The sequence below is a fragment of the Cyanistes caeruleus genome, chromosome 15, assembly GCF_971803275.1.
Source record: "Cyanistes caeruleus chromosome 15, bCyaCae1.hap1.1, whole genome shotgun sequence".
Lineage (NCBI taxonomy): Eukaryota > Metazoa > Chordata > Aves > Passeriformes > Paridae > Cyanistes > Cyanistes caeruleus.
The window spans coordinates 110,528-138,021 of record NC_141715.1 but is presented as its reverse complement, the minus strand read 5'-3'; the positions used below and the strand labels follow the sequence as shown (position 1 = coordinate 138,021).

General features: G+C 39.6%; 1 protein-coding gene and 1 long non-coding RNA gene across 7 annotated transcripts; one reads left to right on the top strand and one right to left on the bottom strand.

Moving 5' to 3' along the window:
- Positions 1 to 1,125: 1,125 nt before the first annotated feature.
- Positions 1,126 to 4,389, bottom strand: LOC147650309 (uncharacterized). The gene is made up of 3 exons (XR_015276752.1): positions 4,250 to 4,389; positions 3,921 to 4,002; positions 1,126 to 2,301 (listed from the first exon to the last, which is right to left on the bottom strand). It is a non-coding gene; the product is annotated as an uncharacterized LOC147650309 (long non-coding RNA).
- Positions 4,292 to 23,015, top strand: REEP2 (receptor accessory protein 2). Of its 6 annotated transcripts, XM_086851869.1 has the most exons (10): positions 4,510 to 4,574; positions 4,917 to 4,989; positions 7,041 to 7,098; positions 8,562 to 8,638; positions 9,802 to 9,870; positions 10,074 to 10,194; positions 10,741 to 10,854; positions 11,210 to 11,357; positions 11,645 to 11,802; positions 13,757 to 23,015. In XM_086851869.1, exons 3-10 carry the CDS (start codon positions 7,048 to 7,050, stop codon positions 13,829 to 13,831), a joined length of 813 nt encoding a protein of 270 aa, XP_086707995.1. In that variant the 5' UTR covers positions 4,510 to 4,574; positions 4,917 to 4,989; positions 7,041 to 7,047; the 3' UTR covers positions 13,832 to 23,015. The 6 variants fall into 6 exon arrangements, with proteins under 6 accessions (XP_086707994.1, XP_086707996.1, XP_086707998.1 ...); XM_086851868.1 differs by lacking the exon at positions 7,041 to 7,098 and having other exon boundaries at positions 4,292 to 4,570; XM_086851872.1 differs by lacking the exon at positions 9,802 to 9,870 and having other exon boundaries at positions 4,463 to 4,570.
- Positions 23,016 to 27,494: the final 4,479 nt, after the last annotated feature.

The following is a 27,494-nucleotide window of genomic DNA, read 5'->3' as shown; positions in this document are numbered from 1 at the left end:
GTGTGTATGTGTGTTTTTAAGCATTAGAATTGGATAAAGATCAAAAAGGCAGAGACTTGGCTGTATTTAATACGGTAGCATGAATAATTTTGAATGCAATAATCTACAGTGAGAGTTTTGCAACTCATTCTAAACCTTTGTTTAGTTTGAGTCTATCAAGTACTGCTTCTGTCTCTTTGAATTTCCTTTTTTATTAATCATGGAGTACAATCAGCCTGAAGTAATATTCAGCCAAAATCAGAGGGATTATTAAGAAGTACCATAGAGTCATAAAATGGTCTATGTTGGAAAGATCTTAAAGATCATCAAATTGTTTTGACATACATCATATAGAGGTCATACCACAAGTAGCCAACCAAAGTGATTAGAAAATTGGCTTAAGATATATAATCAATAGTTTTTATCACAGTATTTTCTAGTTCAAGATTTTAAGGGGCAGCTGGTATGTCATGTAGAATGTAAGCAGATTAAAGCAGATATCATAAATCAGAGGGGTTTTAGCAGAGGGAGAATAAAAACTTGAGTTACATGTCGTAATATAGTTTGCTACGGTCATCACGCTTGTTCTACCTAATGCTCTCTTGCCATTACTAAATGGAGTTGCATAAGACAGTGGGCAGCACTATTTTTGAATATCAGCTTTAAACCCTGGCTGTCTTTGAGCCAACATCCTATGTAACTACAGACAAGATGAAGTAAGAATTCAGGAATGTATGGCTGTTGGCCTGCCTGAGTGAATTTAGATTGCATTCACAATACTGAAGGTTGGTGTTTGTTCAGCCATGCAAGGGTGTAATGTCCCCAGTCTGAAGATTTCACTTCTTTTCAACCAAAAAACTTCATTTTCTTGGTACAGAATCAAAACGTAACGGCGTGCAAGTTTTAATTTTACAAACCCTAAATCTTTACTCTGAGGCAACTGTAATAAGGCAACATAAATATAGGAAAAAAAAATAAGTACCTAATACATCAAAAGTTGCATTCCATGTGTCGTTTCTCTGAAAGATTCTTAAATGGCCTTTTGTAAAACCTGAGGATGTGGAATCAGAATTGGAGCAGTGAAGTTAGGTGCTAAGCAGTAACTTGAATTTACCTACAATCTAAATAATATGAAAGGAGTTACAAGGCATGGATATTATTTAAAACTATTGTTCTCCTGCATGTATAATTTCCTTCTTCACTCCTGATAGCCCTTTGATAGCTCTGAGCTACAGTTAAGAGGTATTGGTTGGGGTGTATGACACACTAGTGATTTATTCATGCATCAAGCACACCTAGTAAGCATTAATTCAGTGGAAAATGATTGTGAAACTACATGTTTCACATGTAGTGATGTGAGTGAAGCATAGCATAGAACAACCTGATTGACAGTGCATCTTCCCAGTTTTGGTTACTGTAAAGAATCTTACCTTCTGATTGTCAACTTCAGTGTTTCCCCAAATTTATCCAGATAGCTGGTATGCATGCTAATGCCTGCTTGTGGTCACTCTCTTCCAGTGCGTCTCAGAATGTGAAATCAGCTTCTTTCCTCTCAGTTGGCAGTGTCTTCAAGATTCCTATTCTCAGCCTTTGAAAAAGACCTGCACATTCCCAACAGGCATTTGGAAAATAACCAGGCAGAAATCATCTTTTCTCTCTTATCTCCCTCATTTCCCTGCCTTGCAGGAGCTTTTTATTTATCTCTGTCTTTATATTGTCTAACAGGAAAATGGTTATAAAAGTTTCAAGAGCTGGATACAACAAATTACAGCTGTTTCCTCTAGGAAACTGTCTTCTAAGAGAAAAGCTTTAAATCACAAAGCAAAACCAGTAAAGAAATGTTCTCAGAACAATTTCCAGTTCTAGGGGCCATAGCTCTTGCAATGTCATTTTTGGTGGTCAGCTTGCTCTTTTTCTGTTTTCCTTACTTCTTTCAGCTTTTGATACTCTTCCACTACAATCTGCACCTTTGTGCTTCAGAGAGGGTTCCCATTGTGCTCTTCCACATCACCTTTACTCCTAAGACTCATATTTAGTCTGCTAAACTTTTCCAGAGGGAATCTTATATTCTTGAGCCCTGATGAATTGATGTTCCTCTTCATCATAGCAGCTTCTGCCTGAACCTCAGCTTCAGCAGGACTTCTGGATCTGACCTGGCATTTTTCTTAATGTAGCTTTGCTTAAGCTGCTCTACTTGAGGAACAGCTTGTTTGATTTCCATGCTTTATTGCTTAGCCATAGCAGATTGATAGATATTTGGGGGCCTATTTGGAGCATTTGTAGAACACAAGTTTATCATGAGCTGTTTCAGCAGTAGCATATCTGCAAAAAAACCCCATACAATCTTAATTTGAAAACAATTGATGAATTGCTTTCCTGGGTAGGTCGTAAGATCTTAATTACAGAGAATTGTACAATATTACTGATAACTTAATGAAAAGAATACTACTAATATATATTTTTATTTTGACTTAACTTTTAGCTGACTTTTGTTCCAAAAATATCCCTTTAACTACCAGTAGTTTCTCCTTGTGGAAAGGTAAGTTAATTAATTAATCTTTATTTTTATTTATTGTATGGGAAAAAAAAAATTGAACATCTTATTGCTAAATATAAATTGCTAGTTTAAAATACCTTTTCTGAAGTTGTTCTAGAGCTCAACATGCTACTTAACAGTGAGCTGCCGTTTACATTTACAACACCACCTTCTCTACTGATGTTGATTCTGATGAGATTCTGTTGTTCTTACCACTATTTGTGTCTAATGCACTGTAGATTTTCATATTGCCCCGTGGTACATGAAGTAGCTTAAAACACTAAGGCACATTTTATTTAGGTGTCACTTAGCCGTGCTGCAGTTATTTAGTGTTCTCACACTGTCATATGTGTTTCTCACCAGATCTCTGCATTTTCCCTCTTCTGTTTGAATCTTCCACTCATATGGGCACAAAGAAATTACTCAAGTAACAGGCCTGTTGGTTGTGCTGGTCACCGATAGGAAACTGATGCAGTTAGAGATGTAGTTATTTTGTTGAAGGTTTTGCGTGTTGGTGTTATTTGGAGATGTGAAAGCAGATTCCTTTTATCCTATTAGTAAGTCATTTTTGCCATCAGTGGTGTAAATTGTGCAGTCCCTTATGCAGTCATTTTGTGGACATTCAGATCCAAAAGCAGACTGACAAAATGTTCTTTGTCACTGTCTGTAGAGACATTTGTGTTTTCATCTCTTGCATGTAATGGGAAGTTGTCAATGTTTTGTATTTGTCATCACTGCTCATTATACTGAATTTCATGCATTCATGAGAAAATTCTTCCTGAACAGCTCTTTGTTTTTGTTCTGACTCTTTCCTTGGTCGCATTCCTTTTCATAAAGGCTCTTTAGCAACTATCGGCAACTAATGAGACTTTGCCACAATGTCTTACTTCGGGGTTTTTGTTTGTTTGGGGTTTTTTTTGTGGATGTGAGTTGTTTTGGTGGTGATTTTTTTTGGGGGGGGGGGCGGGTTTGGTTTTATTGTGTGTTTTGGTTTGGGTTTTTTTTGGTTGTTTTTTTTGTTTTTCAATTAGCTGAAGAACCATAGTCGATTTCTAGCGATTTTTTAAATTATTATTAAAAAAGTATATTTTTTGTAAATATATTTATTATATAATGGATATCTCAGTGTGATTCAGAGATCTATGTAAGGGGCCTAATCAATCCTTGACTAATATATATACAGGTCCCAGGGACACAGTAATAAACTGGCATTGACTGAGGAGGAAGATTCTTTTAACAGTATTCCTTGGTGAGCTGTTAAAATACAACAGTTTCCAGTACTCCAGTATGTTTAAGCATACACATTTCCCACCCTGCACTAAGGATATTCCCACATACATGTTCACCTTTGTGCAGTTAACAAAGTAATTTTTGACCTCTCAGCTTTCGAGGAAGAGTATCTTACCTGGAAACTACAAGTAATACTTTATTCTTCTGGTTTGATAACGGAAACGTCAGTATCGGCTAGTTGAGTTTCGTTTTGCATCCTGTTTTGGGTGAAATTCGGAGCTGTGGATATCTGAAACGCTTTTACACCTAGCTACCTTGTTTACAGCATGTAATAGCTGTTGTCTTGATTTCCCTGGAGGAGGCGGCTGGAGGGAAGATGGCTTCTTGTGGCCTCTCTTACTCTATCTCTTCCCAAGTGCCCGTGATCTCAACTCGGCACTCTCCTGTAATTTTCCTCACTTTGCTCGCTTCTCTGCCATCGTTCCAGCAACGCCACTTGCCTACCTCTACTTGCTGCTGCCGTTCCGCTGGCGGGGCTCCGTTCCCGGGCTCCCGCCGCACCTCCTGACCTGGTGCGAACGAGCGCGGGGCTTTCCCCTAGCAGGGGGCGGGCAGCGCGGCTCGCCGGGGTTCCGCAGCGGGGCGGGATGCTCGGCGCTCTGCGGCCTTTCCCTCCGCCGCGTCGACTCCTCCCATGCAAGCACACGGGGCGGAGCTGCACTTGCTGCAGGAACCTGCCCTTTAAGAGCCGCTTCCTGCCGCTGCTCAGCCCTGAGCCGCGCCCGGTGCCGCCATGGTCTCCTGGATAATTTCCCGCCTCGTGGTGTGAGTGCGTGCGGCCGGGGTGCGGGGAGGTGCGGGCCGTTGCTCGTGGCCCTTCCCTGGTGGTGCCTCGGGGGCCGCGGCCCACCGCGGGGCTCTGGCGGTGGCGTCGGTGCTGCCCTGCGGGACCCCGCGCCCCGGGGAGGGATGGCTGGGGAGCAGGGGCCCTCGCGGTGGCTGCGGCCGCAGACGGGCGGGTCCGCGCCGGCTGCTGCGGCCCACGGGAGGCGCCGCGGTGAGGGCGGCTGAGCCCCGCCCGGAGACCGGCATCGCACCGGCATCCCGAGGACAGTGCCCACCACCGCTGCCGGGGCGCCGCGAGACACTGAGGGGTCTGTTCTTCTCGTAGGCTGATCTTCGGCACCCTCTACCCCGCGTACTCCTCCTACAAGGCCGTGAAGACGAAAAACGTAAAGGAATATGTGAGTACGGGCTCGCCGTGCCGGCGCAGCGCCCGCCTCGTCCTACGCGGCCACCTCGCAAGCCCCCGGCCTGTCCCCTGGACGATGGCACTCCGGCTCCACAGGGGCTCGGGTCAGCCAGGCCACCCGAGCAGCAGCTCCAGTCTCTGGAAAAGCTGCCAAGGATGGGTGCTCACTGAAATGGGAGGTTTTCAACCCGTAAACCTGGGCTGTTTTTTCTCAGGAGATGCTGTGTGAGGAAGGGAAAGCGGGGGAAACAGTGCAGTCTGGAAGCATATGCAAGTCTAAGACAAGTTCTTTCTTGTAACTTTGTCCTTATTTGTGTCCTTTATAGCTTTTTCAGTACTACTTTTGTTTTCTTCCAAAAGGATGCTTGGTTTGTGGCTTCCTATCAATTTTGCTTGTGATCAGTGTTTTATGTTGGTCAAAACTTCATTCTCTTTCCCTTCTGGAACTGTTTCCCTCTCTCTGTCTACACCATGGCTACAATTGCTAAAACAGACTTTTTTTGTGATGTTGCGTGTTGCCTTCTAACAAGAAGGGATGTTCTAAGTGGATCACTTGAGACACGACCTATGATGTGGAAAAGTATGGCATTAATTTTGGAGTTTTGTGTAGTGATTCAATGGCATAGGTTTCCTGAAGTAGATAGTCTGGATTGCTGCAGCAAGAAATATAATTTTGTTTTTAGTTTCAGTGCAAATGCTAGAGTGGTTCGAGAAAATGTATTTGAACTGCTAAAACTTACATATTAATTATTTCTCCTTGAGAGGACTGCATCAGAAATAAGCAGTTAGGTGTTGGACTGGCATCTGTCTAATTCACTTACATTTGAAGCGCTTCTCTTCCTTCTCAACACAAGTGAAAAGATGGGGGGGAAACCGCAGAAGGGGTAATATCTCTTCAAACTGTTCTTCATGTGAAAAGTCAGCAGAAAACTTGAATGCCGTACTGCCCATTTTCAAATCCAGCTTCATGTACTACTGCCTGCTCATAGTGCTTAAGAACCAACGCTGGTTAGGGTTTGGTGGTGGAGAAAGGTCTTACAGGTGTTTCTGTGCTAAAGTGGTGTCTTGAAGCTTGAGTTGACGCTTGAGACCAAGCTACCACAAACAGTCCATCAGTGACACCAGAATACAGTGCAAATTTTGTCTTCTCTACCACCGTGATAAAAATTCAGGATAAATCCTCCGGCAGTTGTGGCAAACTGCTCTAGTAGCTCACATTGTCCTAAAAGCAGTTTTCTTTTCTTTCCTTTTTACATGTCGTCTTCAGCGTTGGTCAAGTCTACATTCCAATTATGCTTTTGCATTTTCTGAATTCCTTTAAGTTCTTGGTGCAAGCTGGGGAGACTATATATGTTCCATTACCTGAAGCTGGTGATCATCAGGCTGAGCAGCAAAAACCTGACTCCTTTTAGTGGACTGAAAAGAAACATGCAGCCTTGTTTAACCCTTAGTTTTGGAAGGTGTTTATAATCTGTCATAAATAAAAAAAAAAAAAAATAGGGCTTCTTCCCATCTGCTTTCTTCTCTTTTAGTTTCTGCATCTGCAGGGTCATCTGCAGGGACTTCTGGAACTAAAAGATGGATCCTTCTAGTTCATTTAGGAGCTATACTTTTTTTCCTTTGGCTTTAGAGCATAGGGTGAAGGGTGACAGAAGGAGACAAAAGCAAGAGACCTGCATCCAGTATCAAAGATGTGAACGTGAAGTTTATTTAAACAGTAACAAAACAATGTTTTCTGTTCTCAGTTCATGCTCCTGAGCCTTCTGTTAGCAGAGTGAAAAATGAACACTAAGCTTAGACTGCCTACAGTGACCCCTTTTGAGTGACGTCTGCTAATATATGTAAATGCAATAGTTTTCACTAAGAAAAAGCAGACACTGTAAATTCATTGCTTTGTATTTAATCCCATTTAGGAACAAAATGTCAGCCGGAGATCAATCAGGATCCTTTTTTTTAATTCCTTAATCAACTCCTACCTAATCTCTTGGATAGGAAAGTATCTTCTGCACAGTTTGTCATTTTACTGTTCACAACCTTTTCCAGATGTTTCATGAAGATGAGCAGCACAGATCTCAACACTGATTCCTGTGGGATTCCACTGGTAACTTTCCTCATTGTGAAAAGTGGCCATTTATTTTTTATCCTTTGTTTCCTTTTCTTAACTAACTGTTAATCCTCAGTAGTCCCTTCATTTTTATCCTTGATGATTTTGTTTCTTTAAGTGTTTGTATAGACCTGTTAGAAACTATTTAGAAGCTTCATATACCCTTGTCCTGTAAGGAAAGCACTATAGCTAGCACAGGCTTATGGAAACCTAAGAGTTCTGCTACACTTGAGATTTTTTTTTTCTGAAAAAAACCCCATAATCTTAATTTTGTTACATATATGTAGGTATTTGCTAATTGCTTTTGTTGCTATTATTGCCTTCATTTTTCCTAATGCTGAAGTAAGATTTACTGGTGTATAGGTTTTCTGAAATCTCTCACCCTTTTGGATCCCTTTTTGCAAACTTAGATTTATCATTATTCACACACTTCTTCATACAAGAGCTGATTCATGTTGCTGCATCAAGGACTTAATCATTCATTTTGAAAAGTTGCTTTAGATCAGCTGAACAATGCCTGGTCTTGTCCAAACTGATGATACAAAAACAAAAAAAAAGGCAGGAGAGAGCCATAAAATACAAGTTTTGCTATTTTCTGTTCTGAAAAAGGAAGTTTACAATAAAGTGGAAATAATTTGGATTACTAACCCCTATTTTCTAAACCATTCACTGTGTTAGAGTAGCTGGAGGCAGATTAATTTTCTTTTATGAGGAACTTGTGAAGGGTCTTTCAAGAACAAATCACCAAATTTTCCAACACCTGCAAGTTTGGGGCAATACCTGCTTTTATTGTATTTGCTGTAACAAGGCTTGTCAGATGTCATTATTATATGAACATAATTGTTCATGTGGTTTAGTATATGGGTTAATGTGTGGATTTAATATATGGCATTTACCTGATTCAGTTTAGTTATTTTTTCCTATTCTTGATGACAATGAGAGTGTTAAATTGCTTTTAATTAAGGTGTCCTCTTCATTTATCTGTTATTTATGCTCTCAACATAAGTATGTTTCTCATATCCATGTTTCTCAACAAGATAGAAAACTAGCAATTTCCCTTAAAATTCTTAAGTTAAAACTTAAACTTTTGCATATGTGAGTGTATATATATTTTTTACGGTATTCATGATATATGGAAGAGTGTAACTTCTTAAAGTGAACTGATAAATCTTTTTGGATAAGTCATTTGGGACCTTAACACTATTGCCTCATAGTGTTGCTCCAGGGCATGCATTCATCAATGTATTTGTATGTGTTTCTCTATTTAGAGCACAGTAATCCTACATGTTTTCTCAGACTGAAATGTACCATTTAGTATGTGTCCATCTCCATTACAGATTATATATGCTTTCTTTTTGAATCTGTCTTAATGTGTGGAGATGAGTCATTTACACTGAGAAGATGTTTAACTTTTTTTCTGGGTTCTGGTGTATGTCCATTGAGTGACTGCTGTTTTGCAGGTGAAGTGGATGATGTACTGGATTGTGTTTGCCTTTTTCACCACTGCAGAAACACTCACAGACATAGTTCTTTCTTGGTGAGTTCCTTGGTGGCATGTTGTGGGTTTTTTTGTTCCTGCTGTGTCTTTCTTTTGGGTTTTTTTTTTTACCTTTTTTAAGCCTTTTTTTTTAAGCCAAGAATAAACTGTGTCTCCTTTAGGAGTTTTCAATCCCTGTGAAAAGTCAGCAGATTTCTAGATACTGTGGGTAGTAGCTGCCATTTTAGCTGTTTCAACTCCTTTGCTTGCAAAATTAGGGTAAATGCACAGTATCTGTAAAAGGATCTTCATCCATTTATAACCTGAAATATTTCTGAGAAGCTGTTGATATGAACTAGTACAGTTTGAAAAATGATAGTCTAAAAGACAACTTAAAAAAATGGTAGAAGGATGAGACCTATTTTGCTTTGACAGCCTTTTATGTGGAAGAGCAGATCACATGCATGTCTGTGCTGTGAGTGGTTTGCACAATGAACTTCACTTCCACTAGGGATTGGAATAGAAGGAAGCAGATTCTTACTCCTTTCAGTGCTCTGTGTCACGCTTGGCAGTATGGAGGCCTCCAAAAGTGATAATTCATTGTTACAAGGCTTCAACTGAACCTATGAAACAGGGTTTCTTCAGTTGCCTCGTTGCTTTAGTGTTTGAGCTTTGGGTGCATCTCTGAAACAATGTTGGTCTAGAGTTTCATCTTCTAAAGAGTCATGAATTGCTACACATGCCTTACAAAAGTGCTCAGCAGCTTTGTTTCTACCTGTATGAAATCTGAAGAGCAAAGATTGAAAAAGTACAAGAACTTTAGCTTATTCACATAAAGGACTTCTGAAAACAGAAGTTTCTTCCTTCTAATTGAGTCAGTAGAGAATTTGCATTCACTTGGTTGAAGAATCTCTGCTATATAATTTTCCCAGACTTTATTGGGTGAGGGTTAGAGATGACAGGCTTGTGTTCTTCCTGTCATCAGAAAAAAAAAGCTGGGCCTGCTTTTTTTATCTGAGGAGTAGCTGTTGGAAGTTTCAGAAACAGCCTGAAACTGTCCATTCAACTTTAGCAGGAATGTGACATTATTAAGACACATTGTTGAAAAGTTTGGAAATTGAGAAGGGAAATTAATGTAACATTAACATATCGACTGGATGCTCTCTGAAGAAACTTCAGAATTATGAAAGTAGCTATCAGATTGTAATTTGGTGTGTTTGCAGGGCTGAGAGATGCCCTGTTTATGGAGTTTTCATGGCTATGGATGAAAGACTAAATGATACTCGAAGAAGGTATGTCCTAGGATTCTAAAAAGGGTTCTGCTTTTCTGACCTGGATAATTGATTCTCTTGTTTCTGGCCCTTTACCTTGCCTACAATCTTTCCGCCTGTGTTGCTCTCTACTAGTTATCTCCATCTGTCTCTGTGATGATCTTGATTCCAGTTCTCCATCTTTCTCTCTCTTCTCCTTTTTTTTTCTTTCCACTTTCTCTCAGGTTTCCCTTTTATTTCGAGCTGAAAATTGCATTTGTGATTTGGCTGCTCTCCCCTTACACCAAGGGCTCCAGTGTCCTCTACAGGAAGTTTGTGCACCCAACGCTCTCCAATAAGGAGAAGGTACTTGCTTGTTGTTGGAAGATATGGACCTGTCTGGGGACTGACTGACTTATAACTTAATTATGCCACGATAAAAACTGAAATCAGTGAATCTTCCTTGTGCTGACCTTAGTGAAAGCAGAATGATTCTGTGTCTGACAACGATGTCATACTGCGGCTTACTGAAGATTGCAGTGTAGCCAATAGTTTGCCTAATGCGTAGAAAGTGTGCTTGGCTAACCAAGTGTCATGAGCCCTTACAGTCTCTGTCAGTAGTTAAGCCTTTTGAATCATGATAGGAGCAGCATGTTCTGTAGCTGGTCTATTTTTTCGCATTGTTGGTGTAAGCAACTGCTTTGTTTCACTTGTTATCATTTGGAAATACTGTACTGTAATTTAAAGCTGCATTTACACACTTTCTCTAATTAGCAGAGAAACTCGAGTTATATCATCAATGACACCAATGAATAAAGAGTGTCCAGATCAGCCTTGTGTTTTTAAGGGTGATGATGGGGAAACTTTGATCGTGTTTGTAATGAGGAGCTAAATGCCATGTTCCATTCCTAGGAAATTGATGAATACATTACTCAGGCTTGTGACAAGAGCTACGAAACGATGATGCGAGTTGGCAAGAGAGGGTTAAACCTTGCTGCCAATGCAGCAGTTACTGCAGCTGCAAAGGTAATGCAATGCCGTCTGTAACATTCAGGACTTCTCCAGCAATTTATTTTTGTGTAGCAGCAGTTAGGTGTTATGGGCCTGTTAGGGATACTACTATTTGTTTGGCACCAACCTACTTTCCCCTCCTTCCAGTTTGCCCTGCAGGTAATTCCATCCTTGACTTAGAAAAAGTAGAAGGGTAGTGGAGTGGATTTTGCTTTAACATCTTAGTTGTTGTTCTTGGGAGCATACATTTTTCCTTCTCTGTTTTTTTCAGAGTATCCTAGTGGGGAACAGGGCTCCTCTTCTGAATGAGTGATCCCATGTGAGATGATCTTGGTGAGGTGCCTTTCACCCTAATTTTATGTCCTCTTAGGGCCAGGGAGTTTTGTCTGAGAAGCTTCGAAGTTTCAGCATGCAGGATCTCACTCTGATCCGAGATGAAGATACTGTGCATATGCGAAGCCGTGATCCACAGCTGCACCCCTCTGGTGCGAGTCTTCTGGAACCTATTGAAGACTCAGGTACAGAGCACGTGCTGGGCCATTGTATGAGACCTCGGATGGTGAGCCAGCAGGGCTTCCCTGAGCCTTGGGTCTCAGGAAGGAGTACAAGATTGTAGATCATCTGGGAGAAGTTGCATTGTCTTTCCTAGAGCTTTCTCATTTAATATACATCTCTGTACTTATCTCATTATCATTATTTAGGATGGTTGACTTCTCTCTGTCATGTCATTCCTTGAGGATGGGCCATTTTAAGCCTCGTGATTTCTTTTAAAAGATTCGCGAAAACTTTTGCTCTTGTTCCTTAGCTTCCTGTTACTCCTCGGGAGAGGAGAGCAGTGTGGCACATCGGTCTAATGGAACCCCATCAGACACTAGAACAGACCCATCAGATGAAGATGCAGGAGACAAACTTCCTAAACGTACCCAGAGTCTCAAAACTCCTAAAAAGGTGATGAAAGCTGAGGTGAGTTGGTGTACAGATAATTTCCAGCACTGACGTTGATTTGTGAACTTGGTTGGAAGGCTCTAGCTTTATAGTCTCAGCATGTAGAAGCTGTATGTATAAATTTTGTTAATAAAATGGACTGTCTTTGCTAGATGAGTCCTACGTCAGGGGACTTGTCTACTTGCTGTACTTGTCTCTAGCTTTTTCATTTTTATCATGCCTGTAAGCCTCTGTGATAAGCCAGAACCCAGCTTTTCTTTCATTTGGGTTTTGTGTCGAAGGGTGGAGCATGAGATATTTTTAATGTGTTTTGTTGACAATATCCTCTCTCCTGTCTGCTACGGTCTGAATTTCTAGCAGTGGCCTTTATTGCTGGGACAGTCACTTTCATCACTCTTCACTTTTTCATCATCTAAATGCAGCAGTTGTGTACCCTCTTAGGCCTCTCTTGGCTTTTACACATTAGGTACGGGGAATTACACCACTCCCCACCTACCCCATTCCTGGGGTTTTTTCTTGAAGTTTGAGTAACTAGTGATTGTTCGGTTGTCTTCTTATGCTCACGTGATGATCCAAGGTATTTACAGCCATTCAGATGGGGCATGAGATGCCCGATTTCTTATTATTAAAATAAACCATACATGAAAGTAAATGCGTCATGTACAAGAATCATTTAACCTTAGCAATCTTTTTTTCAGGTATCTTCCAGGTATATTTTCTAGAAAATGCTATTTTGAGGTGCTGCTTTCCAGGTCTCGACTCTTACTTGAGTGTTTCTTATGGTTAGATTTGTTGTACATGATAAAATGCTTCTCCCGTTTTATGAAGTTGGGGTCCTATTTGCTTGATTAAAGTTGGATTTCTAATGTTACTCTTTTTATCTAAGATAAAGAATGCTATATAACTGATGCACATTGTCAAATATTCAGGCTAAATATGAAATAGTTTGAAGAAAAGTAATTGCTTAGAGCATTAGATTTTAAGTTGTACTGCTAATCTGATTTTATAGTGTGTGGAAAACTTTCCATGTGCTTAAGTGCTCCTTGTAATAGAATCACAGAATAATTGAGGTTGGAGGGGATCTCTGAATTCATCTGGTTCAAACCCACTGCTCATGTAGAGCCAGTTCCCAGGCCTAGATGGCTTTTGATTATCTCCAGGGATGGACATCTGTGTCCACAGACGCGTTTTAATTTAACTCGTATCTTTCTGTGGTTTATTTCTGAGTTGACCCCTCTTCTTTCTTGTCTACTGTATTAGACAGGAGCAGGGAAACAAGAGGCTCAAAATTTGAGTCAAAGCTTCCTAGTGAGGACTTTTCAAATTGAAATTGTGAAAAGACAGACTGAATTCTTCTATGCTGTTCATTGTGAATACAGAAATACCAATAAAGCCCTTTGCAGGCATATTGATTTTTATGCTCAGACTGTTGGATCTTTGGGTCAGATGTAGGACTTGTAGGAGGTCTTTGACTGAGATCTCTGAGGTTGCCAGGCAGGGATTAATGCATCATGGATGACTAAATGTGCTCTTCTTGCCAATATCTAGAATGAAGGACACAGAAGTAAAGTGTGCAGATTAGTTCAGGATGTTTCTGCAGCTTTCAGAGAACTGCACTGGTGATGGAAGTTAAGAAGCAGAAAAGTTAGAGTAGTGAAATGTTATGTGAATGTTACCAGTTAGAAATATCTGTGCTTAACCTTTTGTGTGGACAGCTGGCTTTGATTTTGCTACTGTACATACCCTGCTTTAGAATGTCTTCTCCTGGTTGCTATTTGATGGATATGTTGAGTGATTTATTTAATGAAAAAAAAGGAAAGGTTAAATAGCCTTTTCAAACAACAGATGATATGAATAAGCTCATGTTGTGGTTGTTTTGTCCTATTTTCACTCTGCATTCTTGCATCTTTCTGTTAGACATTTAGATGTTAAAATAAACTAGCCTAAGATGCCTCTTTCTCTTTCTCCTCAGCTTCCAGTGAGAAGTGTAAAAGCCCGCCCTAAGAAGAAAGCTGCTGGCTCTCTTGCTTCTGGCGAGTCATCCTAAGGCGACCTTCCCGCCCAGCACCTGTCTCTGTCCTAGGATTTGCCTTTTGCTTTCATGGGGAAACTCTCCAAAGGAAGGGAGCTGAGATTCTTGTACATAATAGATACTGCTTTACAGAGCTCATTCCAAGGCAAGGGGGAGGCTGGGATTCAGAAAGCAGAGTAGAGGATACAAATCCTCAGGAATTTTCTCCTTTTCATCTCTCTGTTGGAGGGAATGCTGATATGTCTGTACATAGCCAGTTGCTTCGGAATTCTCACTGTATAACTAACTCTAGTTGAGAATCTTTGCTGGAAAAACCGACTAGGGTTAGAGACATCCATTGCACAGAAGCTGGAAAAATACTAGACACTGGAGTTCCACGGGGTGTGTGGCTCTCTAAAATGTCTTATCTTGCTCTGGGTATTCTCCTGCAGCTGTGTGTGGTTAAGAAGTGTCCACCATGAGTCATATTCCTTTAGAATGGACTGTACCTAATATGTCCATTACCTTTGAGAAAGTGACTGAAGTGATGTATGCTGAGTGCTTTTGAACATAAAGGACTGGCTCATGGGAGGTATATGCTAGAGTCCTGTTACTCATACTGGAAGATGAAGAGATTGGTTTTTGTTTTATTTTTTCTGGAAGGTGAAGGGAGATAATTGGAAAAACTAATAAAGAAAATGTGCTATTAGATGCACATTATATGATGAAGTAGTTAAGAGTTACTCTTGAGAAGGAAAGTTTGGCATCTCTAAGATTCTGGCTCTTTTTGAAGCTGCTGGATTTTATTTCAGGTTCTAATGCTTACTCTGACTCCATGAGAGCATCAGAATGAGGTGAGTCACGTGCAGTAGGTCCCATGCAGTTCCATGGAAAGCATACTCGCTTTGCCATTTGGTGGTTGAACCCATGTCATCGTGTTGCTTGCTGCTTCAGACAAATTCTTTTATTCTAGCAGATTGGGAAAATCTGTCTCAAAATAGACTGCGGGCATACTTGAGAATTTCAGAAGCCCTCATCTCTCAGCTTTAGGAGAGTCAATCCTCAGGACATGAAAACCGAAACAGTTGATTTATTAACAGTTGAGTTCCGTTAACTTCAGGATTTCGTTTATGGGGGTTAAAAAGCAGGGACTATGGCACAATACTGTGATTAATCAGTCCTCTTGCTTTATCCTGCTGCAGCCCTTGCACAGATTTTCTGTCTGCCATTGTGCCATGTTTATCAGTGTCCTGAGACTCAAGCAATAGTTAACACTTGGGACAGAAAACTACAAGGAATGTAGAATATGTATTGTGGGAATGAAATTGCAGTGCTGCAGAGAAAATTTGCATCATGCCGAGCCATACTAATCTCTTGGACGTTGCTAAGGGGAGATCCCCTGTACAAATGCCAGCTGAGTCAATGAAAATTTATGAGATATATGAGTAGAGTTCTTGTTATTAAGATCTATAATGAAGGTGCACCATTATAGACATGGGTGTCTGAATGCATACTAGATGGTCTTAATTTTCACTGAAATTAATTATCACAGGAACCTCCATACAGGTGTTTGTGTCCCATACTTTTGCTGTCACATTTCTAAAATTACAGTGAATTCTTCACAGAGAGCCCAGTATTTTGCTGTTGACAAGCTATAGAAGCACTTCTGCAACTAATGCTCCACAAGTATGTCTGTAGCCTTTCAAAAGTTTATAAAGTTGAAGATTAGGAAATAAGAAATTTTCTTATTTCCCATTGTCTTGGTGGCAAATTTTTTGCTCTCGGATTGACCAGTTATTTCAGGAAGCCAATTAAGTTGGGTTTACTATTTTTCACAGCTTTTAAAAAATTAAAAATCTTTACACTCCATGTTAGAAACTTACATATTGTGAGAAATATTTCTCCTAAATTATCCACATGGCCTTATCCAGAAGCCAGTAGAAATTCCTTGATTCTGAGTTTAAAAAAAACAGTTATTCTTCTCTTTTTTGGTTTATTAGCAAACTTCATATTCATGTCTTACTAGCACATGCAATGCATGCAAATGAAGTAGGAATACTTCCTGTTTCCAAATGAAATTCCTCTCTCCAAACAGCATAAAAATCTTTCATGGTTATGTGAAAGATCCAGTCATTAGGAATCGCTTTCCTAGATTTTACTGTACTGAGCAAGAGAGAAGCATTCTTCTCTATATACCAAGTATGTCTATGAACATGTTTCTTGATTATTTTTTTAAATTTTTTTTAATCAAAATTTTGCATAGCAAATTATTTATGTAAATCATTGTGAGGGATTTGACTTGGAGGCCAAGTCTCCCCTTGCACTGATCTTCTCGCCCTTTCCTTGTGCCTGCTGTGATAGTCTGCAGTTACTAGGTTTCCACAGAGTTGCTTTCCAGAATCTTCTCTAGAATCCATTTATTTGTAGTGGCTTTTCTGATTTGAAGCACAGGAAGAATTTCTGAAGATTCAGTTCTGGTATTTGGATTTATCTTTGTCTTCCTAAGCTAGGTTCTGTGCTAAGCAGCTTTTACTTAGCATTGATGCTTGATGTCATTAGCTTGTGGGTAAACAAGGGGAATTGGCTTTTGTTTGCAAGAGTGAGTCTGCAGTAGAGTCAGGGACTGTCTAGTGTGCAGTATGAAGCTGATGATGTCGAGCAGCAGAACTTACCCAGAGCAAGAGCAATGTCTTAGCACGGATACTGTTTTCTTCTTCTAGTACAAATGTGACTGCTAGATTGTGCTTTGCTTGATCAAAGCCACTGCAGATCTGCCACCACCCACGTGACCTCTTAGTCAGTTTCTAGATACAGTTCTGCATTGGATGGCACTGTCTTGCATAGAAATTCTCTTGTTAATGAGAGCGCTGAATGTGCTGTTTTGATAAAATGCTTTTTATCAGCTGCTGTTTGGTGTTTTCAGCAGGAAATGCTGGAATGTAGTTTCTCTTCAGTGTCATCTGTGGGCTTCATTGTGCAATTAAGCAAATGGTTAAATCTTCACCTAGCAGTAGAACCTATTGTGTTTGGTAAATGTTTAGAGCCTTTTCCTAATATGCCTGGCCACGGAGAGGAGTGTAATAGGAGAAAATTATTCTTGAAGGTGGGGGCTGAAGAGGGTGGTATGGGTGTGTCAAACTTTGTGTGCCTATAAGTTATCCTAAAATACCTGTACCATGACATACAAAGTTGAAGCCATGACTGCCTTTTGAAAAGAAATGTTTTCCATGCTTTGTAGTGTTATGAGTCAGTGTTCTGCTGTTGGATAAGAAAATAGTGAAATATGGTTTCCTATCTGAGAAACTTAATGATTTGTTGCATAAAAGGGAAAAATGTTTTCTTGTTGGCAGTAATCCTCCGTGGAGAGTAAGAAGTGTGAAAATATAGGGGAGACAACTGTCAGGTTTTAAACCTTTATACATTACCTAAATATCTTTATTACTTACTTTTTAAAAATTGAGTTTGTGATTCTCCAGCTTTACGTTTCTGGGACTGGTTTCTTTTAGACTAGAATAATTTCCTTGGTAGGTAGAGCATATATGAAGAGAGGGGTGCTAGTGTTCTTCAAATTGCAAAGCTTGTTCTGGGGAAGTTTCACCTTCCCTCATTTTAATGAATTGATTTCCGTTCATTGTACTTTTGCAGTGCTGGGCTTTCTTTTATACATCCCTCTTGGAAGTACAACTCCCTCACAACAGACTTTCTTGGAAAGCAAGATTTCTAGAGAACCACAACTTTCCAGAAGTGATTATTTATTCTGTGCCATCTTAATCAGCAGGAAATTTAGTGCCTTAGGAGAAAAGTAAGATTTATATGCTGGTTCTCTGATCTGCACATAGCATTGTATTAAGGAGGCTCACAAGGTAACTGTGAAGTGTCATTGTATGCTTGAGAGCAGCTGTTGAACTGAGCTGATTTCTTTCTGTCTTCCAAAGTTGCATGTAATGCTAGAAAGTGTGGATTGTTCCCTAGGAGAAAAATCTAGGGAAAAAAGTTGTATTCATATGGGGGCACTGTATTGTCACATTACTGCTTGCTGGGGAAATACTGAATGACATCTCTATGTAACTGGTCTGTACTATAGCTTTTATTGCTTTAGGCACTAGAAATTTGTAATGTGCTGTCTGGCTGAGGCAGGTTGTGGTGCTGCTTTGTGAGTTATCTTGCAAAGTCAGATACATGAAAAACCAGGAAAGTATTCCAAAGTTACATGAGCTTGTAGAACTACAGAGGTGTCAGAGTTGGAAGGGGCCTCTGGAGGTCCTCTGGTTTGACCTTGCAACTCAGTCAGGGCCGCCCACTGCCAGTTCCTGTGTGCTATTTCTGGTCTAGAATCTACTGAGTTTAATGTTTAAGACCTTGATAATATGTGCAGAAATGCATATGCTGCATGAGAATGTGCTTTTGTGTTACTGAGGAGAAATGTTTCCCAGTCACTTTTCATCTGGTATTTGGCTCTGTTGCAAGACACTATAAACATAACTCATTCTTATGTTCCTTACACGTATTGTTAAAACACCTAGAGGCATCAAAAAATATCTTAAGAGGTATGCAGATGAAGTTGTGAAAACAGTTGGTTTTAACAGTAGATGGAGGCAATAATTGCATAGCAGCTAAGAACCTGTCTTATGAGATACATAAATAGATAGAATTAGAGTAGAAAACGAGCTGTGTATAGTAGAGAGTTGTCCAGCAAATACTGCTAACTTTCTGAGCCTCAAGCAGCACTTAAACTCGGCATTCTACAGATGAGAGCTTGATTTCTCTTTTGAGCCTGATTTCTCTCTTAGAGTCAATCTCTGTCTGTTTCCTTCCCTCCCTTCCCCCTTTCGTTCCACCCCCTCCCCAACCCCAATCTTCTAAACTGGGCTTCAGCTACATACACTGAGATTCTTCAAACTTTCATCCCTTCAGAACAATAAAGTTTGACTTTTACCTCAGCAGGCAACTGATCTGCAGGGAGGACCAGATGAATATCAAGTATCTGTCATCACTTTGTAGATGTCTTATGCTGGAGAAGTACTAGCAGGAAGCTCCAGAAGATATGTTTGCCCCAGAAATTCTACCCTCTGCCCCCTGCCAAAGCCTGCATTTTTGGGTAAACCAAATGCTGGACTTAGCTGTGCTCATACACACAGTTATCTGTAGAATCCCAAAATTCAGTGTCAGAATTTCTAGTGCTCTATTCCTGATGATAACAGGAGTTAAAATAATATGAAATGAAAAGAAACAGTGGCAAATTGGTGGGGTTTTTTTCCTGCAACTTTGCAGGTAAATTTAGGTCATTGCTATTCACATGCCTAAAATCTTTGCCTAAAGCCCCTTGCAAGCTATGTGTTACTTTCTTGCTCTCTTTCTGAGCTTCTGTTCTTCTGTGAATTGGTTATGTTTTTAATGTTTACTCTTATTAAGCAAGGACTGGCTTCCATTTTACTGACTGTGGAGATTTGAAATATACTGTATTAGAGCTGTAATATAGCCTTTTTTCATTATTTAAACCTATGACCTAGATTAATACATGTAACTTGTACAACAAGGCCTAAGGCCGGATTCCCAGGTGGAACGTAAGCATCTATTGCAAATAGCATAGTTTGATGTATTTCCCTTTTCTTGCAGTGAATTCTGACTGAAATGTGCTTACTGCAGACCCTTTGGACAAGAGCATTCTGTCAGGGTTTAACCAGATAATGTTAGAAGTAACATTTATGGGAATACTGCAAAAATAAGTGATCACTAAAGGAGCAAAAGCTCAAGTCTTCTGTAATATATCTGTCTGAGACTATGTAAAACACTAAAGCATTTCTGGCGGCAGTAGAAATACATTGCTATACTGACTTAGAAAGGTAGGAAATTCAGTCATGGTCTTTGTAGCAGGTTTGAGAGGAAAGTCAATCTGGATGGCAAGCATATAAAGTTTTACATATCAGGGAACTAAGTTTTTATCACAAGTAGTGCTTAGTAGCTTACCAAAAAGAAAGAAGTTGAAAAATTTTGGTGACTATTAAATGGAGAGGAATTTTCCTGATCGTCAAACCTAGTATTGAATATAAACCTTCTGTATTCATGCTGCTGCCTTATTTGGGAAAGCACTGAGTTAAGGGACTCTTTATTTCTGGCTCCTCTGTTAGATTATTTCTGAAATCTCAAATTAGAGATGCTTGGGTTTGACTCAGCATTTTAATGTCGAAGTCCCCATTAGCATAGTGCTAATCCACGAGGGTTGTGGATTACTCTTTGTCCACCAGAGGGTATAAGCGGAACATAAAATCACTGACTATCTCACAACGGTTAGTTCAATTATGACAGTTGAACAGCAATATTTCCTAGGTATGCGTGAAGACCCTACTTGGGGATAAGGAGCAAAACAAGCTGGGGCTCTAATGGAGAAATATGAAATAATACTGCTGTTAACCTCTGACTGAAAAGGCTGTTTAAGCTTTCTGGGCATTCTAATTGAGCCACTATCCAATGCAGCTCACTGAGACAATAGTGTTACAGAACAACTGTCCTCACTTTTTTTCTTTTGTTCTACATTCAAACCATTTTTTAGCTGTAGGAAGCAGCTCTGAAAATGGCAATGTTTTGATTCCAGCCCCCACCAGGGGGCTTCCCCCCCCCCCCTTTTTTATTAATTAACCAATTGCTGTGTGCTGTTCTACTTTATACTCTGAATTTTAGTAGTATTTCCTGGTAAGGATGAGTATTTTCTTTTGGTTGGATTTATTTTCTGTGAAAAGAGAAGCAAATTTAATCTAAAAATACAGATCTATCTGATGTTACTATGGTAATTTGTGACCATGGCAACAGAGAGTTAGCATTCTGAAGAATGGGCAGACAGATGTGGTTGGTTTTTTTGGGGTTTTTTTTTTTTTGAAGTCAACAACCTAATTAATGGTGTACTCATTTCACAAAAAGAACCTGACTTTTAGTATTTGTTAGCAGTACAAGAGCATATGGGTCCGAGGGATTTTAACATTCTTACATAGAAGAGCTGATCTGAATGAGCAGACAGTGCAGTGGAGGAAAAAACTGGCTTAATGGCCATGCCCAAGGGGGCAGATCAGTGCCAGAAAGTCTACTCAGGGGCATACCTCGGGTTAGGCCCGTTCTCTTCATTAATGATGGGGAAGTGTCAGCAAGTGTCCTGGCAATACAAAACTGAGATGACTGGCTGGAAGTAGCAAGAGGAACATAGGTTATTTTACCTTCACTCTCAAAACACATGGAAATCCTAGTAGGAACATAACGTAACAGTATGAGATTCTTTCCAATGTTCTGAAAACCTTCTATTTACAACAGCAAAGATGGAGACTTGCAGACTGAAGGAGGATCCAAGACATACCAGGAGGTTTCTGTAGGAAAGAAAAATAGAATTTTGAGTAGTCCTGGGGATTCTTCAGTGTCAGACTTCAGAGAAAAACAAGGAGAATAAAATATATTTAATATGTCTATTTTTCCTTCGTATGATCAGAGTTAGGTAGACCAACACAGTGCTTTTGGGCGGGTGCTAAATTTCAAGCACAAGCTGTGGCTTGCCCTGGTGTGTCCCATCCCAAGAGCATGTACTGCATTCTACGAAACATTTAGTAATGGTTTAAGGAGTTATAGGAAAATAACTTGTTATTGAGGGAGTTAGAAATGGGCATTTGTGGCTAAGTCTTGTACTTAGTGTATTTATCTCTGCCAGTGTAGAGCTAACATAAAGGCTCTCTACTGACAACACTCAATGTCAGTTTTATAGGAAGAGTGCAGATACAAGTTTAGCCAAAGCCAAAACACAGATTTTTTCCAAGCTTTTCCTTTTTTCTAGGCTCTGTTGGCGAATCTAGCAACTGAATAGCAATTATAACATTGCTGCTATCGCTTGCTTATTTGGGGCAATGAATATATTGAATTAAATAGAATTAAGCAGCATTTAATAGCTTAATTTTTGTAAAAGCCAGCTGTTGTGACCATTCTGTATTTACTGCAAGAATATGGTAACTGATGCATGGAGCCATTGTAAGGTGGGAAGGCTATTTCCTCTGAAAAGGGAAAGCAGAGAAAAGGCCAACCCAAACGGAACTGGTTCAGCTAGTGCAGTCTTCTGTCTCTGCTACTGCTCAGTCTATTTGATGACCAGAGGGTAATTTGGAATTAAACACATGGTGGAAAATACCTCATCGTGACACTGTCACATTTTTACCCATGTGCTGAGGCACAGTGGTGTTAAATGACTGGGTTAATGGAGTTTTCCTGGGAGGGGGAGTTGTTTGAATTCTGTCACTAATTTTTTGTACTCATTAAGTTTGGTCACTTGCTGCAGTATAATGACTTAAATGTACAAAACCTAAATCTCATGTTGTGTTTGCTTTAATACCCAGACCCTTCTTAGGTATCTTTTAACATTCTCTTTTTTGAAGAACCTATTTTAAAGGGCCCATTACTTATATTCTGTTTCTATCCAGAGTGTAATACAAAAGGTTTTATCAATGCAGATGTGCCCTCATTCCTTAGGGTGGCGGCTAATCCTTATTTCTCTTCTCAATTATTTTAACATTTCCACTAGAAGTGGTTTTCCTGGCTAAGTTCCCTTTTGAGGGATCAGGGTCATAAACATGGAAAGACAGCCCTTCTGTTTGGGTTAAAGAGTATTTGGAAAAGGTCATTATTATACTGTGTCTATTCAGGCTGTATCCACTTGCTGAAGATTGCTGATGAGACCAAAAAGGCATCATCTAAGGACTAAATTTTGAACCCTACTTCTTGCTACTGTCACATGTGGGTCTCTCTGATTAGTGGTGCTCCCAAGCACAACTGATCACAAGTCTGTGATGGCACCTCTAAAGAAAAAGTTGCTGTGATAAGGTTTAGTTATTAATGTGGGTGGGGGATAAAGGTTCTGGAGGTTATTTATTCAGTTTTTGTTTCCAGTTTATTTTGACAGATAAATGTCTCAGATACTTTGAATTTAAATCTATATGTGTCATTCAAATAGGCTTATAGATGTATGAGTTGAAGGTATGGCTTTTTGTTCTTTGCTAGCAAGTTTACATACCTTTCTCCCACCTCATGCCCCAGTTCCTTGCTACTGATGCCTGTGGATATTGTTTTTAAAAATGCTGTTTTATCTTCTCAAGTTGTGCTCCTAAATAATTTTAGTTTATCTTCATGTCTAACGTGTTTAGTCTTCTGCCCTTCCCCCTCTCCATTGTTGAATGAATAAAGACATGAAAATGCATACAGAGTCCTGCTATTTCTGCTATGTAAAAATAAGGCAAATTTTGGGATTCTGCTTTGTCCTGGCATTGTTTCCTCATTTAAATATTGCCTCTCAGGCTGTGTCCTCTTCCCAGCTGTTAACTGAGGACTTGGATTTGTATCACAAGTGTATTTGTTAGGTGGCCTATTTGTTCCTGCAGCATAAAATACTGTTGCTGTTAAGCATCTAGGAGACCTACCTGAATTGTAATTGCAAATAACTTTTGGGGAGCACGGAATTTGGAAAGCATATGTGCAAAGTTAGAGAATGATGAATATCTTTTTCTGGATCCATGTGCAGAAGCACAAATGTTTAGTCAGTACTACATAGCTACTATATCTAGGCATGAAACATTAGAGCGGTCAGGAAATAATAACTGTCTTGCATAGCAGGTAGTAAGAACTCAGCTTACTTACTGGAAAACCTGTGGTACAGACAACAGAAAGGGTGTGAAATTGCAAGTTAAAATGGGCTGTTTGAAGAATTTTTTTACTGTAGCTATCAGTAACAGTTGGTCTTCCACAGACACAGCTATTGGCTAAAGTGGGTAGTTGGGAGCTAGCAGTTGTAGTGGCTGGGATGAGAGAGGAAGTCAGCTAGTGGCAGAGTTCTAGAGGCATCTTTTTACTTGGTGTTCTGCTGATGAACTGTGGTCTTGACCTGGAACTTCGTAACAGCAGTAGTGGACTGAGTCTCTGTTGTGGATTGAGTTGAAATCCTTTTTGGCTTTGAAATTCAGCCTAGATTTTTTTTTTTTTCCTCCCCAAAGTAGACTCTTGTGTAAGTGGAGCCTTTCTCTTTTACCACCTTGTTGTCAGTTTTTCCTTCCAATGCGATGAATCAAAGAATCATAGAGCTGGAAGGACCCTTAAAGATCATCTAGTTCAACCCCTACTGCCAGCCTTCTGTCTTTGCAGATGTCCACGTGAAGGAAGCAAATTTTCCTTTGTTGCAGCCAGCTCAGATTGGCCATTCCTAAACTCAGCAGTTGAAAGCTGAAATGTTTATATAGTAAATAGAAAGTGTTTGACTAAATTTCTGGGCATATGGAAAAATTATGCGGTTTTTTTCCTCTTTGTATATGTCTGTAATCTTTCATATCCCCACTCGCTCCAACAGCAGTTGACCTGTGCAGAATGATTACAGGAGCAGTTAATGAGCTGCACTGCGTTTGGACTTTGAGTTTGCCTGTTTATTAGAGTCATTCACAACTCTTGAGGCTGAGCTTCTTCTCCTCCTGGGCTAGCAGGCTCCAGTGGAAATTACCATTGAATTTATGAGTTGCTAGCCCTAAGCAGTTTTTTCCTCATCTTTCATGAAACTGTGACAAGCAAAGAACGCTTTTTGTCAAACTGACCTCACAGAAATCTAAATTGCATCCTCCTTTAGCTTAAGTAGTATTATGTACCTTAAAATTTTAGCATAGTTTCTTTTTCTAACTGTAGAAAAAAAAAAAAAAGAATTAAACATGGGAGGTATATTTCACACTGTTTTTGAAACTGCAGTTTCTGCTTTCTAATGAGTTAGCTAATACACTGTGCACTGAAATTTCCATCTTTCCCCTTGTAATTGTACACAAACCCATTATTTTTAGTTTTTCTTGACAGATAGGTAAAATGAAGCCATTTGAGAAGGGAAGAGGGCTGAACTTTTGTAGAAATTCCAAACAGCTCTGCACTGAATCATCAGTCCCAAGAGCACAGACATCCCACAGAGATGTCAGACAGTCCTTCTGGCATATTAATGAGGAAGCAGCAGAGTTTTCAGTCATGCTGATTTTAAAATTCTTGCTCAGCTTCCACTAAGAATTCTTAGCATTCAATAATAGAACAGTTTAAGCAAATTCAAAATCAAGGTAAGAGTACAGTCCAGATTTGGGCTATTTCAGTCATGAAGTAGGAGGGGAACCTTGCCTCTATTGATGTGTTCATGTGTTACTACAATCATACTTCTTTCCTCAGTGTGAGGAATCAAGACAAAGAAAACCCTGTAAGTCTACCACTGTTCTAACTATTGTGAGACTTTTCGTATTGGAAGATTGCAAATTTTAGCTTACTATATACTTAAGCACTGGTTTAGCTTTCAAAACTCTGAAGTAAACTTTGCCTTCAGATTTTCTTTGAAGTAAGACTTGTGCTTTATTTCGAAATTTTTGTCACAGACCAGCCTTGAGAAACAAAAGGTAAAAAATATGTATGTTCAGGAACAATAACTTACTGAAGAGGTAGGGTGGGAGATGAGTAGTTAATATGTCTGTGACATTTTTTTGTCAAAGGATTTAATGTTTATTGAATGCAATGCAAAAAAACCCCCGTTCATTTACCACTGAAGCTGAAAATTTAAAAATAAAAGGCAATGCAAATGGGAATGTTAACAGAGTGAGTTCAATATAGGCACATTGTATTTCCTCTTATTTTTGAAGTACAAGAGGAGGTGTCGTCAAATTCTTGTATTCTATACAAGTTAATTCCTTGGGTTTCCTTAGTCTGGGAATAAGGCAAATATTTGATTTTTATCATAGCATACATGGTAACTGAAAATACTATAGTAAACGATAAAGCAAAAAAAATCCAAGAAAACAACTACTGCTCTTCCCTCCCTTCTCTACTCACCTGCAAAATGCAGAAATTCTAGAAGCAACATTACCTGGTCTGAGCTACAGACCGGGTCCAGCATGCATGTAGTAATCTGTGGATGCATTGCTGCATATTTGTACTCTACATAATGCAGCATTTCATAGAATTGTATGAAATTCAGTTTGTGATTAACCACGCATTGAGTCCTCAGTCTTGGTGGTGAGTAACAATAAAACACAACATGTAAGTCCAGCTAGAAGGGGAAATTATTTCCTTTAAGAATACTGGTGTCCTTGTACTTCAGTAATCTTCCACTGGTCTTTGGTATTTCTTCATCCTATTACCACTTTCATAGATAATATACACCTTACTGATTACCTGTAAGGTATATAATACATGCCTTATATATATATATATAGATTACCTATATCATAACCATTTATCTAACGTGTCTTGAGTTACCACCAAGTCAGCTCAAAATATTACTTAAACTTTTCCCCTGCCTGCATTTACCATTCAGAGAAAACAGTGGTGTTTAGCTATGTCCACAAATCCAAAACTATTCTGTAACAAGTACATGCAGTTTTTGCAGCACCTGGAATTAACAGTTTGAGAGCAGTGGCTTATAAACTGTCAGCATTGGAGATGTAACAGAGCAACACAGCATAACGTCTTTGATCTAATCCAAAAGCTTCATGGTCAGTATATGATAATGTCCTCACCATCCATGTTCCTGTGATAACGTTCCTTCAGTGGTTCACATTTGTGGGAGGTTCTATGTCTCAATAATGGAAACAAAAGATAGAGGACAATTGTGTGAAGGATACCAGTTAACATAAGAAATTGGCCCTTCCTGGCTCACATATAAAATACAGAAAACTCCAAACAAAACTTCTCCCCTGGGTACACGACACTAAACATCAGTTCAAGCAGCATCCCTGGCATTTAATGAGATCTGGTTCCTCAGATAATAGTGAGATCCTTTGCTGATACCATTATGTAGTTGTCATGGTTACAAAAGGACCAGGTGCTAAATACAAAGTATCAGAAAGATGAAAATGGAGAAAATCAATGTCAAAAAATCAAACAGGAAAGATTACAGAGCAGATAAGATGATCTGGAGATCAGGAAAAAATAAAGGGAATGATGGCAGCAACTAGGGAATTCAACAGGAAATAGGAGGAAAGAAAGTTCAAAGGTAGATAATCAGAGATGTTTGATCCAGAAGCAGACCTAGAGGGAACTTGACATGCATATGTTTGTAATTAATGAAAAGCCTTCAAAGAGAAGGCTGGAAACAATAATCCCTAGCAAAAGTCCCTTTTGGCTTATTCTCTTTGAAGCTCTGTACATTCTCTCTTAAGAACGTACTGTGGAAGACAAAGTTACGTTCTGATACTGAAGAATGGACAGCATATGCCAGAAGGACTGTCTGAATTTTCCCCCCAAGATAATACAGCTAGTAGCACAGGTGAAAAATAGAGGTAACTATATGATGTTGCACATGAGATTCAGGGTTAGGGTTAGGTTAATGGTCTTTGCATAGAGTATTCCTGACTCTGTGCCCTCTCCTGTTGTTGACATTTTGGGCAAGTTTCATTTGAGAGATTGTAGCTCTCCAAGATGTAGCCTCTATGTTCTCTGCCCTGGTTTTGAGGCAGTAAAGGTTTTACATGGCTTTTTTTTTTTTTTTTTTAAAAAAAGTTGGTGAAAGCTAATTGAACCTTTTGTTCTGATGAAAAGAGTATCTGCGCTAATAAAGTGAGCCTCATAGCAGGATATGAGTTAATATCGCAGTGATTCCCTGAGCAAGTGGGTTGGGATTTTCAATTAATTCCTGCAGCAAGATGGGAAATCATGTTTCCATGGATACTGAGCCAGC

Bases quoted from the DNA above. Each gene is read 5' to 3' on its own strand.
- REEP2 (XM_086851868.1), top strand. From the start codon at position 4,539: ATGGTCTCCTGGATAATTTCCCGCCTCGTGGT. The intron at 8,639-9,801 runs GTGAGTTCCTTG...GTGTGTTTGCAG, and splicing joins ACAGACATAGTTCTTTCTTG to GGCTGAGAGATGCCCTGTTT. The intron at 11,803-13,756 runs GTGAGTTGGTGT...CTTTCTCCTCAG, and splicing joins AAAAGGTGATGAAAGCTGAG to CTTCCAGTGAGAAGTGTAAA.